The sequence below is a fragment of the Zingiber officinale genome, chromosome 6B, assembly GCF_018446385.1.
Source record: "Zingiber officinale cultivar Zhangliang chromosome 6B, Zo_v1.1, whole genome shotgun sequence".
NCBI classification, from domain to species: Eukaryota; Viridiplantae; Streptophyta; class Magnoliopsida; order Zingiberales; family Zingiberaceae; genus Zingiber; species Zingiber officinale.
Window position 1 is genome coordinate 2,163,901 of NC_055996.1, and position 16,720 is coordinate 2,180,620.

Below are 16,720 nucleotides of genomic sequence, written 5' to 3' on the forward strand. Positions count from 1 at the left end.
GCTTCACTCACGGGACTTTCACCGCTTCACTCACGATTTCCACATTGCCTAACATCCCGCTAGGACTTTTCCACTCCTCGGCTTCACTCACCGGGACTTTCCACACCGTGTTCACTCACCAGGACTTTCCACACCGCCTAACATCCCACTTAGGACTTTCTCATTCACCTAGCTTCACTCACTAGGATTTTCACCGGCTTCACTCAATTTTCCACCTGCCTAACATCCCGTTAGCACTTCCCATTCACCTAGCTTCACTCACTAGGATTTTCACCTGGCTTCACTCACCAGGATTTTCCCGAATGCCTGGCTTCACTCACCAGGACTTTCACCTTCACCTAGCTTCACTCACTAGGATTTTCACCTGGATTTACTCACCAGGATTTCCCGACTGCCTGGCTTCACTCACCAGGACTTTTCCCCGTGCCAAACTCCCTGTTTGGACTTTCCCCGTGCCAAGTCTCCATACTTGGACTTTTCGCGTGCCAAGCTCCCTGCTTGGACTTTTCCGTGCCAAGTCCCCATACTTGGACTTTTCCAGTGCCAAGCTCCCTGCTTGGACTTTTCCGTGCCAAGTCTCCATACTTGGACTTTTCCCGAATCAGGTCAACCAGGTCAACCTTGACCTACGGTTGCACCAATAATCTCCCAAACATCTATTCTTGTCCCACATCAAGAATAGAACTCTCTCACGAGTGTCAAACATCAACATGCAACACAACTAGGTCAACCTTGGCCTAAGGTTGCACCGACAATCTTCCCAAGTCAAACATCAAAATACAACTCGAGTCAAGTCAACTCGAGTCGGGTCAACCAGGTCAACCTTGACCTAAGGTTGCACCAACACTTACTATTCGGCCAGAACAAGATTTAAATACCTAGGAAGCTTGGAACCTAAACAAAACATACTCATGATGTTCCTTAGAGTATATGATATGAAATTGATTTAGGGTTCATATGTTTTGTGCCACTTGTAACCTAGGTTCATGCTTACAATGTTTCGGCCACAACTAGATTGAAAGACCTAGGAAGCTTAGAACCTAAATAAATATGCTCATGATGTTCTTTATGATAAATGCTATGAAATTGAGTTAAGGTTCATATGCTTTGATGTTGCTTGTACCTTAGGGCAATATCTTGAATGTTTCGGCCTCCCTATAGAATTTGGTGATTGAGATCCAATTATGAATCATTATGTGCCTCACATGATACGTTATGAATTAAGATATGATTTTTAATGATCTCATGCATGATTACATTTTTTTGCTATGATAGGTGGTGTGTTTATTTATGTATGCTTATGATCCATGCATGATAATGTTTCTTATGATGTGCTATGTACTCAAGTATGCATGCTTTATGATATGACTAGTATTATGGTCATTTATGTATGCTTATGATCCATGCATGATAATCTCTTATGATGTGCTATGTGCTCAAGTATGCATGTTTTATGATATGACAAGCAAAGACCTAAGAGTTGCTTCCCTTTTTTTGTTGGGATTAAGAGCACTCTTTATGATATGACAAGTGAAGGCCTAAGTGTTGCTTCCCCTTGGGGACTAAGAGCACTCTTCATGAAATGACAAGATATGATATGCTATGTTATGACATGTACCATGATATGCTATTTTAATTTGTATGTCTTGTACCAAGGGTGGGCGTCATAAGCGCCCCTAGGCCGACGGACTATGAACGAGTCTAGTAAAAAGGGATGAGCTCCTTAGTACGCCCCTAGGTCGACGGTCGTAGTACAGACCTAGTTCCTTAGTAGGTTCGGGGCTAGCTACCCTGTCCTAGGAATCGTGCGCATTTATGTATGTATGTGGTACAAGTCGGGCCCTCATGATGATATTATGTTCAAGTACTATATGATATGTTTTAAGACATCTTGCACATAACATGACCCATGTTTTAAAAGACATCTTGCATGATATTTCTTCATGATATGATATGCTCCTATGATTTATATGACATGATGCTCTTTTATTTATGATATGATGCCTCATGATATTTCTTTATGATATGATATGCTCTTATGATTCATATGACATGATGCTCTTATGAGTTATGATATGATATAGCATGATGTTCTTTATGAGATGATATGTTATGATGCTATGTTTACACGATATGATGTTAGATGATTATGGTTCCATTGTTATATGCTTATGATATGAAATACATGTTTGTGAGTAGGAAAGGATCTTACTAAGCATGTGTGCTTATAACTTACTTTCCTTGTACCGCAGATAAAGGCAAGGAATGGATGAACTAAGGGAGCCGCAGGAGAGGCAAAGAGATGTGTGTGGTGGTGGCTCGGCTAAGATAAATAAAAGACCTGCTTATGTTTATTTATGTTAATGTTTCGCATGACTTCATGATACTTATTTATGTTTATGATAGAATATGACATCGTGACTTCATTCAAAAAAAAACAAAAAAAAATATAAATGAATTCTTCCGCTGTGTTACTTTAGAAAAAGAAATATTAATATGCATGTATGTTCCCCTTGTAAGTAAAGTAACCCCACCCTACTAGCAGGAGGGGCGGGCGTTACATCTGCTATGGATCGCGGCAGAAAAGAACCCGCTTCTGCTAGGGCTCGCGGCAAGAGGGGACTCGCGGCGACAGGAGGGGGAGAAGTCGGGGGTGAACTTCGCACTGGCAGGAGCGGGAGAGGTCGGGGGTGAACTTCACAGCGGCAGAAGGGGGAGAGGTCGGGGGTGAATGCTGCGGCGGTAGGAGGAGACTCGCGAAGTCATGGCGGCTAGGGTTGCAGCGCGTTTTGTTTCCCCTCCTTAAGCAGCGAGTCACTTGTATTTGCCTTGGATGACGTGGCAGCACCACGACAACTTCACCGCACGCAGCCGCAGCAAACACGCCGCAACATACATCCTCTATATGTGTGTGTATATATATATATATATATAATTGAGTTTTTAAATTTGGACGGCAGATTAAACTTGGAAATAATATTGCTAGTTTAAAAAACCTTTTTAAGCTATAAGCTATTTATCAGTTTAAAATAATATTGCTAGTTTCTTTAATTAACAAACCATAAGCATAAAAAGGTAGTTTAAGCATCAGACAGCCCTAAAATGATGAAGTGAAAGTCCTTCCACAATGCAAAATCAGGAAAAGTCATAAACATGCCGTCGTCTCAAACTCATCTGTTAAAATTGGAGATAAATGTGCTGATTCCAGTAACCAATCAAACAGACACTCTTTTTGACTAAATCTCATCCATATGGAAATAACATATGATGAAAAAGATTATTCATTATCTCCACAAACCATTTCAAGCAATTTGTTAGTTTTGGAGTCCAGTTCAATCTTATCATCTTTAATCCTCTGAAGAAGTTTAGGGTTCTTCAAATTGGCTGCCAAATACGTCTGAAGGAGCTTTTCATATGCATTTAAATCAAGAAGTCCGAGCCTCCTCAAACACTCGCACAACCTCTCTGCCCCTTCAACATCCTTTGCATCTTCAAAGGCTTTCAGGAAAGTGTCCACTTGGTCTTGACTTAACTTCCACTCATTCCGTTTCATCCTTGAAATTGTTGTTTCTAACCACATGAGAGCAGAATCAATGTCATTGTTCTTCAAGTAGTAATCTAAGAACATATCACCAGTCTTGAAATCAGGAACAGCGCCCCTTTCCGAAGCTTTCTCCCAAACCCGCTGCGCTTGTTGAATCATATTGTTTCTCAAATACGAACCTATCATCACATTTGTCACCCACACATCAGAGTTCCCGCTAACAGATTCCCATTCTTCATATAAATCTTGCTGGCCATTGATATCATCAAGTTTGTCTAGGGACCGCAGCATAATGAGATAGCTAACATTGGTAGGTTTTCGAAAGACAGTTTTATAGGACTTCCATATTCTCTTCACCTCCTCTAAATTGTCAATCCTTGAATATAAGCTGATTAAAAAATGATAAGGCTCATGATCTCGACCACGTATAAGCTTTTCAAGCTTCTGAAGCGCACTCGCAGCTTTCGTCATTAGACCAGCTGAACAGTAAATGGAAGCTAAGGTACTGTATGCAGACCATCTCAACTTAATTTTTTTATCCTCCTCTGCTTCTTTTATAACTCGTTCTACTGATTCAATGTCATTCAATGAGGCATAGCAGTTCATCAGGATGGAGCATGTAATCGAATCTGGAACTACGTTATCTGACTTCATCTCTTGGTACTGGGTGAGAGCCTTCTCATGCTGGCCCAACCGCATATAAAGGGACATTAAGTTGAAATGGACCTGAGGATATGAGGTAATGTTCAGCATCTTCATTTCATTGTAAAGAGAAAAAGCTTTATCAGCATTCTTATTTTTCTCTGAGCAATAACTACTCAAAAGGGCTCCATATGTGTGCTTATTTTTGGCTTGTACAGGCAAGTCGGAAAAGTATTTCTCTGCTGCTTCGATACCCCTGACTTTAGCAATGAGGCCAAGCTGCATTGCATGATTGATGTAAGTCATTTTTGTATTTTTGTTGTTTACCATCCACTCCATGAGCTGTCAAAAAATTAAAACATGAATGAAATTAAAAATCCCATGAGGAAATTAAAACAAATGAATTACATGTAATGAGACCAAGAAACAGAAATTGAAATAGACAACACTAATCATGTAATTGATCTTTATCTTTGTGAAAAAATTAGTGCTTTTTGGTCACCAACACATGGCAATTTCATGCCAACCTACAAAAAACATACAAAATTATTTTAACACTCAAGCAAAGGACCAAAATCAAAAGTCACATTTTTTGTCACCAACAAGTGACATTTTCATACCAACTTACCAAACTTTACATTTAATTATACAAAATTACTTCTAAACATTTAGTAACGGGGAAAAACTAAGTAAGGAACAAACAACTAACAGGGCAGATTATCCACCAAGAAGTAATTAGGATGTCAAATTTATTAATCACACAGGTGAAATGTTCTACTGAACAAAGAAGGCTGGATCCCCTCAATAAGAATTTCAAATAAATTATAACTTCTCATGTCATTTTAGAGAGAATGTTTTTATTCTCCTGCACATATCTACTTTCTCTTGTTGTTTATTTAATATTTCAACCGCTCTTCATTGTAATCACTTGAAGATGAATTAGATTATCATAGATTAATATCGACCTCCAGCCCGTAGATCATATGTGACACATCTGTCATTCATCTGCAGGACTTCTATTCAAGGCCGGGTTACTTCCCTCCGAGCTCTCCGGGCCAGCTACATGACTTTATCCCTCCACGGAGGGCTTGTGTTTTGTTGAAACTTTTAGCATTTTGAGCATCAATCGAGTGACCCCTAAACTATGGTATCTACACCGCCTACATCAACACAAGTTTTCTTCCCTTCAATTTTCCAACTATAATATACCAACTCACGCCCTCATAAAGGAAAAAAGATGGGTCATTCTCTGTATAGTTTTCAGAATCAATGTTACATAAGCCAGTAATGGTGTTTAGGAACCCTAAACTTATACTGTACATAGCCTGGAGAAGTAAAAAAATAATCAAAACACACCATCCTTTACTCAGGTAAGAAGATGAGTGCATAAAGCTGAAAGGGAATGGCAAAAAAGGAGCTTTTATTACCTCAAGGGCGTGCGCGTGGCGCTGGTACCTGCGGAGTTCCTTAACGTACCTAGTCAGCTCATCCGCGCACACAGACCTCCCTTCCTTCACCCACTTATCCAGCGTCCTCGTCACACTCCCCTCTGGAGCTCTCCCCAGAGCCGACAGACGGCGGTACAGTACATTCGGATCCTTCTTTTCTTTAGTCCTGACCGCCGTAGCTCCAGCCGCGTCGGCTGTCAAAGATGTCGCAGCGGCCGCCGCACAGAATCTCATCTTGGTCGCCGCGGCCGACCAAAGCAAGTGTAGTCGGACGGAGCGCTTCGCCGTGATCATTTTTTCCAACTGGCGAGCTTCGATGATTGCAGGCGGCGACGCTGCTAGGGTTTTAAACACTGTTGAGAGGGTTTAGGTCTTCGCAGTCAACTCGGATCATATCAGATATCACCTTAGCAAATTTCCCAGACTGCACTTCTATTTTTCTTAATTTACAAATCTTTCCTGAAACTTTTCATTTGTGACATTTACATATAATTTTATTTATTTAGTAAAACATTACTAGAATGCTTATAGGAATAATTCAGATAGCTATCTAGATCCACGTGAGAGGGTTTATTTATTATAATTTTATTTATTTATTTTCACTGGTGAGAGGGTTTATTTGAAATATGGATCCACGTGAGTTCATCATAAAATGATCTATCTAGATCCGCAATCCGTATAATTCAGATAGCTTGGATCTACTTTTAAATAGATTATTTAAATTTTTTAGTAAGATGGATCAATCGCTCCAAAATTTAGAGTGTGAAATTTAAAATAATATTGCTAGTTTAAAAAACCTTTTTAAACTGTAAATTATTTATCAGTTCATCCCTATTACATTCACAAACTATATGATAGAAAACATTATCTTTTACAACTAATTTTTTTCTAAAATATATGCAATTAACTGTATGTAATTGATAAAAAACTATAGGTTTTAAAGTTATTTCAATAACCATATCAGATATGAAGGATTCACAACAACTGATGCCTTCAACAATTCAAATCAAATGATACATAATATGCATATTATGTCAAACCTGGAAATAAGGATTTTCAACCTCAAGACCAGCTGGTTCAGTTGATAAATACATAGGATAATGGCCGTAGTGATTTAGGGTCAAAATTCGATAGAGAATTTCATCATCTTTATGGGCCTCCGTCCATGTACTTGTCAATTTTGATTCATGCTGAACTCTCTCTTAATGGTGTGAGACAGTTGTGAGGGGCACTAATGTGGAGATACCATATTAGAAATAAGGATTGTTGCTCCCGGATGACAACCCTAAAAATATTAGCCGCTTGAATGACTCTCAACGAGCACTTCTTAATTTACATGGTGGCTGATAGAAAACTTTCGTAAATCCAAACTAATCACCTTCATAATTCGTCGGTTCAAAGAGTTAGTTGAATTATCAAAACCAAAAAAATTTGACCCTCCAAAATACAATACAACGGCAAAGTATACATACAGTCTTTTAAACACTCACAATTCAATTCTCAACTACAACACATTATAAAGTATTTTTCTCCGATAAAATAAAAAATCTAGAACGTTGAATTGATGGACCACCCACCACTTGCACTTCCAAATTTACTCTGCTGATCATGAAAATTTTACGTGAAATCAAATCAATGACCTTTAACTTTAAAATTAGCCGATTCAAAATTAAATACTAGGTTAAAAAAATAGAAACAAGGATTTTCTCAAGTCTAATCCAATGCTTTGTCCAATTTTCCTTTAATTAACAAACCATGAGCATAAAAAGAAGCTCAAGTATCAGACAACACTAGTTTTATGAAGTGAGAGTCACCTCAACAATACAAAATCAGGAAAAGTCATGAACTGATCAGCATGCCCTCATCTCAAATTCATCTATTGAAATTGGTGACATGTGCTGATTCCAGTCACCAATCAAACAGACACTCTTTTCGACTAAATCTCATCCAAATGGAAATTACATATGATGAAAAAGATTATTCATTATCTCCACAAACCATTTCAAGCAATTTGTTAGTTTGGGAGTTCAGTTCAATCTCATCATCTTTAATCCTTTGGCGAAGCTTAGGGTTCTTCAAATTGGCTGCCAAATACGTTTGAAGGAGCTTTTCATATGCATTTAAATCAAGATGTCCGAGCCTCCTCAAACACTCGCAAAACCTCTCTGCCCCTTCAACATCCTTTGCGTCTTCAAAGGCTTTCAGAAAAGTGTCCACTTGATCTCGACTTAACTTCCACCTATCCTGTTTCCCACTCGAAGATGAAGCAGCAGTTTCTAACCACACAAGAGCAGAGTTCATATCATTCTTCTGCAAGAAGTGGTCTAAAAACATAAAACATGTTTTGAAATTTGGAATGGCACCCCTTTTTGAAGATTTCTCCCAAAGGGACTGAGCTTGTTGAATCATATCTTTTCTCAAATATGAACCAATCAACGAGTTTGCCAACCTTACATCAAAGAGTGTGCAAACAGATTGCCATTCTTCATACAAATCTTGTTGCCCACTTAAATCATCAAGTTTATCAAGGGCCTGAAGCATGTTGAGATAGCTCAAGTTGGAAGGTTTTGGAAAGATAGTCTTGAGGGACTTCCATATTCTTTTCACCTCTTCTACATTGTTAATCTTTGCATATAAACTTATCAAGTAATGATAAGGCTTATGATCTCGGGCATATATAAGTGTTTCAAGCTTCTTGAGAGCATTCTCAGCTTTTGTGGGTAGACCAGCTGAACAATAAATGGCAGCCAAGGTACTGTATGCAGACCAAAGTAGTGTGACTTTGTCATCCTCTTCCGCTTCTTTAATTACTCTTTCTACTGATTCAATGTCATTCAATGAAGCATAGCAGTTCATCAGGATGGAGCATGTAATCGAATCTGGAAATATGTTATCTGACTTCATCTCTTGGTACTGGGTGAGAACCTTCTCATGCTAGCCCAACCTCATATAAAGGGACATTAAGTTGAAATGGACCTGAGTATTCAAGGCTATGTTCCGGTTCTTCATTTCATTGTAAAGAGAAAAAGATTTATCAACATTCTTATTTTTCTCTGAGCAATAACTACTCAAAAGGGCTCCAAATGTGTGCTCATTTTTCAATGGTTCAGGCAAGTCGGAAAAGTATTTCTCTGCTGCTTCGATACCCCTGACTTTAGCAATGAGGCCTAGGCGCATTGCATGACTGACGTGAGTCATTTTTGTATTTTTGTTGTTTTCCATCCATTCCATAAGCTGTCAAAAAAAATAAAACATGAATGAAATTAAAACAAATGACTTACAAGTAATGAGATGTAGAAATAGAAACTGAAATAGACAACATTAATCATGTATTTGATCTTTATCTTTACGAAAGAATTAGTGTTTTTTAGTGACCAACAAATGGCAATTTCATAACAACTTACAAAAAAAATACAAAATTATTTTAAATACTCAAGCATAGGAAAAAAACCAAATTCACATTTTTGGTCACCTACAAGTGGCAGTTTCATACCAACTTACCAAACTTTACTTTTAATTATACAAAAACACTTCTCAACATTCAGTAACGGGGAAAAACTAAATAAGGAACAAACAACTAACAGGGAAGATTGTCCGTCAAGAAGTAATTAGGATGTCAAATTTATTATCACATGGGTTCCCTATGTCTCATTCATGACTGTTTCATCCTTAAAATGTTCTACTGAACAAGGAAGGCTTCATCCCCTCCCTAAGAATTTCAAATAAATTACAACTTCTCTTGTCATTTTAGAGAGAATGTTTTTATTCTCCTACACATATCTACTTCCATGGTCTTCTCTTTATCTTGTTGTTTATTTAAATTTTCAACTGCTCTTCAATATAATCACTTGAAGATGAATTGGATTATCATACATTAATATCAATCTCCAGCTCGTAGAACATATGTGACACATCTGTCATTCATCTGCAGGACTTCTATTCAAGGCCGTGTTACTTCCCTCGGGGTCAGCTACATGGATTTTATCCCTCCGTGTAGCGCTTGAGTTTTGTTGAAACTTTTAGCATTTTGAACATCACTCAAGTGACTCCTAAACTATGGTATCTACACCGCTTACATCAACAAGTTTTCTTCCCTTCAATTTTCCAACTACAATAAATCAACTCGCACCCTCATAAAGGAAAAAAGATGGGTCAATCTTTGTACAGCCTTTAGTTTTCAGAATCAATGTTACATAAGCCAGTAATGGTGTTTACGAACCCTAAACTCATACTGCACATAACCTGGAGAAGCAAAAAATAATCAAAACACACCATCCTTTACTCAGGTGAGAAGATGCATGCATGAAGCTGAAAGGGAATAGAAAAAAAGGATCTTTTGTTACCTCAAGGGCGTGCGCGTGGCGCTGGTACCTGCGGAGTTCCTTAACGTACCTAATCAGCTCATCCGCGCACACAGACCTCCCTTCATTCACCCACTTGTCCAACGTCCTCGTCACACACCCCTCGGGAGCTCTCCCCAGAGCCGACAGACGGCGGTACAGTACGCTTGGATTCTTCTTTTCTTTAGTCCCGACCGCCATAACTACAGCCGCGTCGGCCGGCGAAGATGTCGCAGCGGCCGCCGCACAGAATCTCATCTTGGTCGCCGCGGCCGACCAAAGAAAGAATAGTCGGACGAAGCGCTTCGCCGTGATCATTTTTCCCACTGGCGAGCTTCGATGATTGTAGGCGACAACGTTGCTAGGGTTTTGTACACCGGTGAGACCGTGAGAGGGTTTTGGTCTTCGCGGTCAGCTCGGATCATTTCGCATTGAGCCAATTTCCCAGATTGCACTTCTATTTGTTCTTAATTTCCAAATCGTTCTTGAAACTTTTCATTGATGACATTTACATATAATTTTATTAACTTAGTAAACCATGAGAAAATTTGCATACAACCCCTAATGACAAACAAATCTTTAAATGCAGTTCCATCCATAAAAATCTTTATTTCTATTCCCTAGTCAAACATATTTATCTAATTACCCATATACTTTTAGGTATAAAAGTCTAAAAATCAATATAATTCCTTTTAAATTCAGTACATTAAATTAGAATCTAGTATATTTTCTATCAAATTGAGTACGATTTTTTTTTCACCGATGAAAAATATACTAGATTTTCTTTAAATGGTACTCGGATAAAAAATATATTAAATTTTCTTTAAATAGTAAATGATGTTAAATTTATAAGGAATTATATTAAGCAGGAAAAAAGTAATATACTCAATTCTAATTTAATATGTTGAATTTAATAGGAATTATACTCATACTCATTTTTAGACTATTTGTACCGAAAAAATATGAAAGTTAATTTTGATAGAAAATATACTCGATTCTAGCATAAAGTACTGAATTTTAGTGTAAAGTGCTGAATTTAACTAGAAATATACTCATTTTAGACTTTTTATATTGAAAAATCTGAAGGGCATTTTAGGTAACAATATTGGTATGAGGGAGTTGAAACAAATAATACTTTACATACAAGGAGTGAAAATAATTTTTTTTATAATTGGGGACTACATGTAAAATTATGATTATGATTAAAGATTTTTCTCTACTTTACCGATAAAACATTAGTAATATATAATTGAGCATGTCCTAGGAAATTTAAAATAATATTGCCGGTTTAAAAAACCATTTTAAGCTATAAACTATTTATCAGTTCATCCCTGTTACATGCATAAACTATATGATAGAAAACATTAACTTTTATAAATACTTATTTTAAAAATATATACATATACAATTGATAGAACTATAACCATATCAGAAATGAAGAATCCACAAATAACTGTTACCTTCCAACAATTCAAATGATACATAATATCCATAGAATATCAAACCCAGAAACAAGGATTTTCTCAAGTCTCGCTCCAATGCTTTGTCCAATTTTTTCTCAATTAACAAATCATAAGCATAAAAAGAAGCTCAAGCATCAGATAACACTAATATTATGAAGTGAAAGTCATCTGCACAATGAAAAATCAGGAAAGTCATAAATGATCAGCATGCCCTCATCTCAAATTCATCTGTTGAAATTGGTGACAAATGTGCTGATTCCAGTAACCAATCAAACAGACACTCTTTTTGACTAAATCTCATCCATATGGAAATATCATATGATGAAAAAGATTATTCATTATCTCCACAAACCATTTCAAGCAATTTGTTAGTTTGGGAGTTCAGTTCAATCTTATCATCTTTAATCCTTTGGCGAAGTTTAGGATTCTTCAAATTAGCTGCCAAATATGTTTGAAGGAGCTTTTCATATGCATTTAAATCAAGATGTCCGAGGCTCCTCAAACAATCACAGAACCTCTCTGCCCCTTCAACATCCTTTGCGTCTTCAAAGGCTTTCAGAAAAGTGTCCACTTGATCTTGACTTAACTTCCACCTATCCTGTTTCCCACTTGAAGATGAAGCTGCTGTTTCTAACCACACAAGAGCAGAATTCATATCATTCTTCTGCAAGAAGTGGTCTAAAAACATAAAACAGGTTTTGAAATCTGGAATGGCACCCCTTTTTGAAGATTTCTCCCAAAGAGACTGAGCTTGTTGAATCATATCTTTTCTCAAATATGAACCAATCAACAAGTTTGCCAACCTTACATCAAAGAGTGTGCAAACAGACTGCCATTCTTCATACAAATCTTGTTGCCCACTTGTATCATCAAATTTATCAAGGGCCCGCAGCATGTTGAGATAGCTCAAGTTGGAAGGTTTTGGAAAGATAGTCTTGAGGGACTTCCATATTCTTTTCACCTCTTCTACATTGTTAATCTTTGCATATAAACTGATTAAGTAATCATAAGGCTTAAGATCTCGGGCATCTATAAGTGTTTCAAGCTTCTTGAGAGCATTCTCAGCTTTTGTGGGTAGACCAGCTGAACAATAAATGGCAGCCAAGGTACTGAATGCAGACCAACGTAGTGTAACTTTTTCATCCTCTTCCGCTTCTTTAATTACTCTTTCTACTGATTCAATGTCATTCAATGAAGCATAGCAGTTCATCAGGATGCAGTATATGACATAATCTGGATCTATGTTATCTGACTTCATCTCTAGGTACTGGGTGAGAACCTTCTCATACTGGCACAGCTTCATATAAAGGGACATCAGGCTGATGTGGACCAGAATACTTGAAGGTATGTTCCGGTTCTTCATTTCATTGTAAAGAGAAATCGCTTTATCTGCATTCCTATTTTTTTCTGTGCAATAACAATTCAAAAGGGATCCATATGTTCGCTCATTTTTGGCTGGTTCAGGCAAATTGGAAAAGTACTTCTCTGCTGCTTCAATACCCCTAACTTTATTGATGAGGTCTAGGCGTATCGCATGGTTGGGGTAAGACATATTGATACCTTTGGTCTTTTCCATCCAGTCCATGATCTATCAAAAACCAAAACATTGATGATACTAAAAGCCTATGATGAAGTTAGAAAGAATGTGCGTTAGTAATGAAACGGAAATTGGAATAGACCACACTATTTGATACCTTTCTTTACAAGTATAGTGCTTTTAGGTCACTAGCCACTGGCAATTTCGTACCAACTTATAACAATACAAATTTACCTTTGCACATTCAACTAAAGAGGAAAAATTAAACATACTGTTTTGGTCACCGACAAATGGCAATTTCACCAACTTACCAAAATTTACTTTCAAGAATACAAAAGTACTTGTAAATATTCAAGTAAAGGGGAAAATTTAAACAAGGGATAAACAAGAAACAGAGTGGCAGATTATCTACCAAGATAGAATGGGCTTATTTGTCAAAAAAAAAAAAAACACTTCAGCTCCCTATGTCTCATTTCAATTAATGTTTCAGCATTAAAATTTTCTACTGCTGATTCAAGACTTTATCAGCTCACTGTAAGAATTGCAGATAAATTATCATTGTTATTTTAGACAAACGAAAATGTTACTTTACCTGCAAACATTGTCTTACTTATGTGTTTTCTCTCTGTCAAAGGTTTTTGCTGTTTCTTTGATTTTTCATACAACTCTTCATCCAAGGGACTGCAAATCGAGAAACGCTAAGGAGGTGTTGGAGTAGCAATGGAGTGATGACCTAACACAACAAGGTTGGGCAACTCAATGGCCCAAGGTCCTTAGAGATCAAAGAAGGCTACATGAGGCAAAGCGTAAAGGCAACAAAGACAATAGCCAATGGAGGCAAACTCCATAGGTGCCTGGGAGGAGGATGATGTGTACGCATCCAAGGGAACCTGATGAGATGGTCGAAAGGCAAAATAAAGCTGCAGTGTTAAGTCTTTGGTGAGCTGTGAGTATCGAGCAACTTATATCCATGGGGACAAAAGGTAAACTCAACATAAGCGAATTTGACCTTAGAGGTGTTCATAGTCAAGGTTACTAGTCGACTAGTATTAGAGATTAATCAATTGGTGGTTAGGAAACTTAATACCCCAAAGAATTTTGGAGTTTGTGGTTTGAATAGTTGATTGGTGGATTAGTTGACTAGGTCCGAGGAGCTAACAAATAGAATGTTTCTATTCATGGTTGAGGTGATTGAAGAGTCGACTGCTAGCAATAACAACTGACGGTAAATGAATATCCGACCGGTCATAGATGTGGAAAGCATAAAAGAGTTGTTAATACACAATCACTGTCAAATCAGAACGGAGCAGTCGACCAATGGTTCAGATCGGTCAACTCTAAGTCAATTCTAGGCGAAAGACTGACTCGAGCAAGGTTTCAAAGTCTATAAAAGGAGGGGGCTTAGGTGGCTTGAAAGTGGACAAAATAGTATTGGTTAAACCTACGAGAAGTGTTGTAATTCCTCTTAAACTTTCTCTTTGTAATTTCTTTATAATCTTTAAGCTCGTAAGAGACTTCTCTACCTCCAGTAATTGACCAAGAGTACAAGCCTAGAGGCTGTTGAACCACGTTAAACAAATGTAAGTAAGTTTGCTCGTGTGTTTGTGTTATTTCTGCTGTGCTAATAGTTTTTTTTGAGCTTGCTATCGAGGGCAAGAGTAGACTAGTTAGGATCATACTTGCAGGTTCCTAATAGAAACCTCTTCACAGTTGTAAATTCACACGATTTATAGGCCAGTGATGAATTATAGGCACCCTAAACTTACAGTGTAGATAATCTGGAGAAGTAACAAAATAATTCAAAGCACGCCATTCTTTACACAGGTAAGAAAATAAATACGTGGAGATGAAAAGGAAGGGCAAAAAAAAAAAAAACAACTTTTGCTACCTCAAGGCCGTGCGCGTAGCGATGGAACTTGCGGAGTTCCTTAACATAGTTCATCAGCTCAACCGCTCTTACAGACTTGCCTTCTCTCAGCCACTTGTTCAGAGTCCTCGTCACACTCCCCTGGGGAGATCCCCGCAGAGACGACAGCAGGCGGAGCAGTGTCCTGGAATCCTTCCTTTCTTTAGTCCCGTCCGCCGTGGCCACGGCAGCGTCTGCCAGTAAAGATGTGGCCGCGACCACCGCACAGAACCTCCTTTTGACCACCGCAGTCGACCCAAGCAGCATCAGTCGGACGGAGCTCTTTGCCGCGATCATCTTTCCGACTTGCGAGTTTCGAATCGATCGAAGGAGACGAAAATAATCGGAGGCGGCGACTCTGCTGGGGTTTTGCTCTGTGTGTCGCACTGGTACGAGGGTTTAGGTATTCAAGGTGGCTCAGGGTTGTATCATGTCAAATTAGGCCCCTTAGGTCAGGTTCAAAACGAGTCTCTGTGTTATTGATTGGAGCATTAATTTTGCCTCCCCAGACTTATCAAATTTAAATTATTTGAAAATTTGGTGTCTATTGGAGATATGGCTCCACGGTAAAATATATTAAGATAACTATGAGATCGAGGGAGTTGAATAGTTCATTTCACTTGTTCGAGTTTTATTTGCAACGGAAAATTCAAAGTAAAATTTTCACTGATTAACGCTTAGATTTTACTCGGTTAATATTTAATATAGTAACATATTAAATTAGATTATTTATTAAAATATTTAAATAAATAAATTTTTATTACATTATCTAGGTTGAACCAAACAATATTTAGTGATGTTTTATTTTTCATAATCTTAGTTAAATGATTATTTATAATCATACAACCAAGGTTATATATGATAACTTGAATCAAACGCATCCTTAAATTTTACTTAGTACATCTACTATAATCATCACATGGGCCAACAACTCATAGCAGACGAGCTTGTCTCCCAAAATTTTACCCACGAGTTCATTGAATCTTCTACTTTAATTTTAAGTTTAGGAGAACAATTTATTTTTTCTCAACACACATGCTAATCCAAGTCCACCACAGGTCACGGGCGCAGAAGGGTCAACCCACCTAAACCTGTCTTTAAATGAATTGATAACATTTCAACCCAACTTGCTTAAATTATTTGGTGGGGTGGGCCAACTCAACAAACACCTAAATTGATGGCTCTAGTATACATCTCCTACTAATTTATGAGTTCACTCCTCGCACACAATATCCACTATAAACACCTTCTTCTTGGAAACTTTCCGAAGACAAAGAAACCTCGAATAAACTTAAGCACGCGAATAAAACAAGAAGAGCAAACTTAAATACAAAATAAATCGAGAATGACTACAATAATGAAATTCTGCTTAGTTTCCTTGTTTCTTGGAAATGTCTTTTGATTGATGCAGCAACATTTCACTTTAAACTTCTCAATAACTAGCTGTTTCAAATGTCCACGAAAATCCTTTTCTATGGTTCTTTCGACGCCTCCTAACCAATTGGTATTACCTCCAATCGATTGTCACGTTAAATTCGACCGTTCAAACTTACAGAACGACTCTTCTTTATTTGACCAATCATTAGTGATTCTATACTAATCAATTCTAAAGTTTTTTGTTCTCACGAAAACACCTCTAATCGATTACCCTAATCGATTAATGAGGCCTGAATCAATTTCCTTAATTGATTCCATTGCCTTTTGTTCTCCGACGAAAAACTAGCCAATCGATTGTCTTAATCTATTGGTACCTCTAAATTAATTAGGCTCATCGATTAAGAAGTCTATTGTGCTTCGTGAAAAAACCAACTAATCAATTTCCCTAATCAATTAGGGATGC

The 16,720-nt window shown here is 37.7% G+C and overlaps 2 protein-coding genes and 1 pseudogene across 2 annotated transcripts; all 3 read right to left on the reverse strand.

Annotated features, from left to right (window-relative positions):
- Positions 1-3,143: 3,143 nt before the first annotated feature.
- LOC121991697 (pentatricopeptide repeat-containing protein At1g60770-like) lies at positions 3,144-6,025 on the reverse strand. The gene is made up of 2 exons (XM_042545704.1): positions 5,614-6,025; positions 3,144-4,528 (listed from the first exon to the last, which is right to left on the reverse strand). The coding sequence occupies exons 1-2, from the start codon at positions 5,926-5,928 to the stop codon at positions 3,278-3,280; spliced, it is 1,566 nt and encodes a 521-aa protein (XP_042401638.1). The 5' UTR covers positions 5,929-6,025; the 3' UTR covers positions 3,144-3,277.
- A 1,343-nt stretch (positions 6,026-7,368) lies between these two features.
- Positions 7,369-10,418, reverse strand: LOC121991696 (annotated as a pseudogene).
- Positions 10,419-11,404: 986 nt separating this feature from the next.
- Positions 11,405-15,323, reverse strand: LOC121991698 (pentatricopeptide repeat-containing protein At1g60770-like). Its single transcript, XM_042545705.1, has 2 exons — positions 14,863-15,323; positions 11,405-13,025 (listed from the first exon to the last, which is right to left on the reverse strand). Exons 1-2 carry the CDS (start codon positions 15,175-15,177, stop codon positions 11,769-11,771), a joined length of 1,572 nt encoding a protein of 523 aa, XP_042401639.1. The 5' UTR covers positions 15,178-15,323; the 3' UTR covers positions 11,405-11,768.
- Between the last annotated feature and the right edge of the window lie 1,397 nt (positions 15,324-16,720).

Coding starts and splice junctions, on each gene's coding strand:
- LOC121991698 (XM_042545705.1), bottom strand. CDS start 15,177: ATGATCGCGGCAAAGAGCTCCGTCCGACTGATGCTGCTTGGGTCGACT. Junction 13,026..14,862: donor GCTACGCGCACGGCCTTGAG/GTAGCAAAAGTT, acceptor GGTTTTTGATAG/ATCATGGACTGGATGGAAAA.
- LOC121991697 (XM_042545704.1), bottom strand. CDS start 5,928: ATGATCACGGCGAAGCGCTCCGTCCGACTACACTTGCTTTGGTCGGCC. Junction 4,529..5,613: donor GCCACGCGCACGCCCTTGAG/GTAATAAAAGCT, acceptor ATTTTTTGACAG/CTCATGGAGTGGATGGTAAA.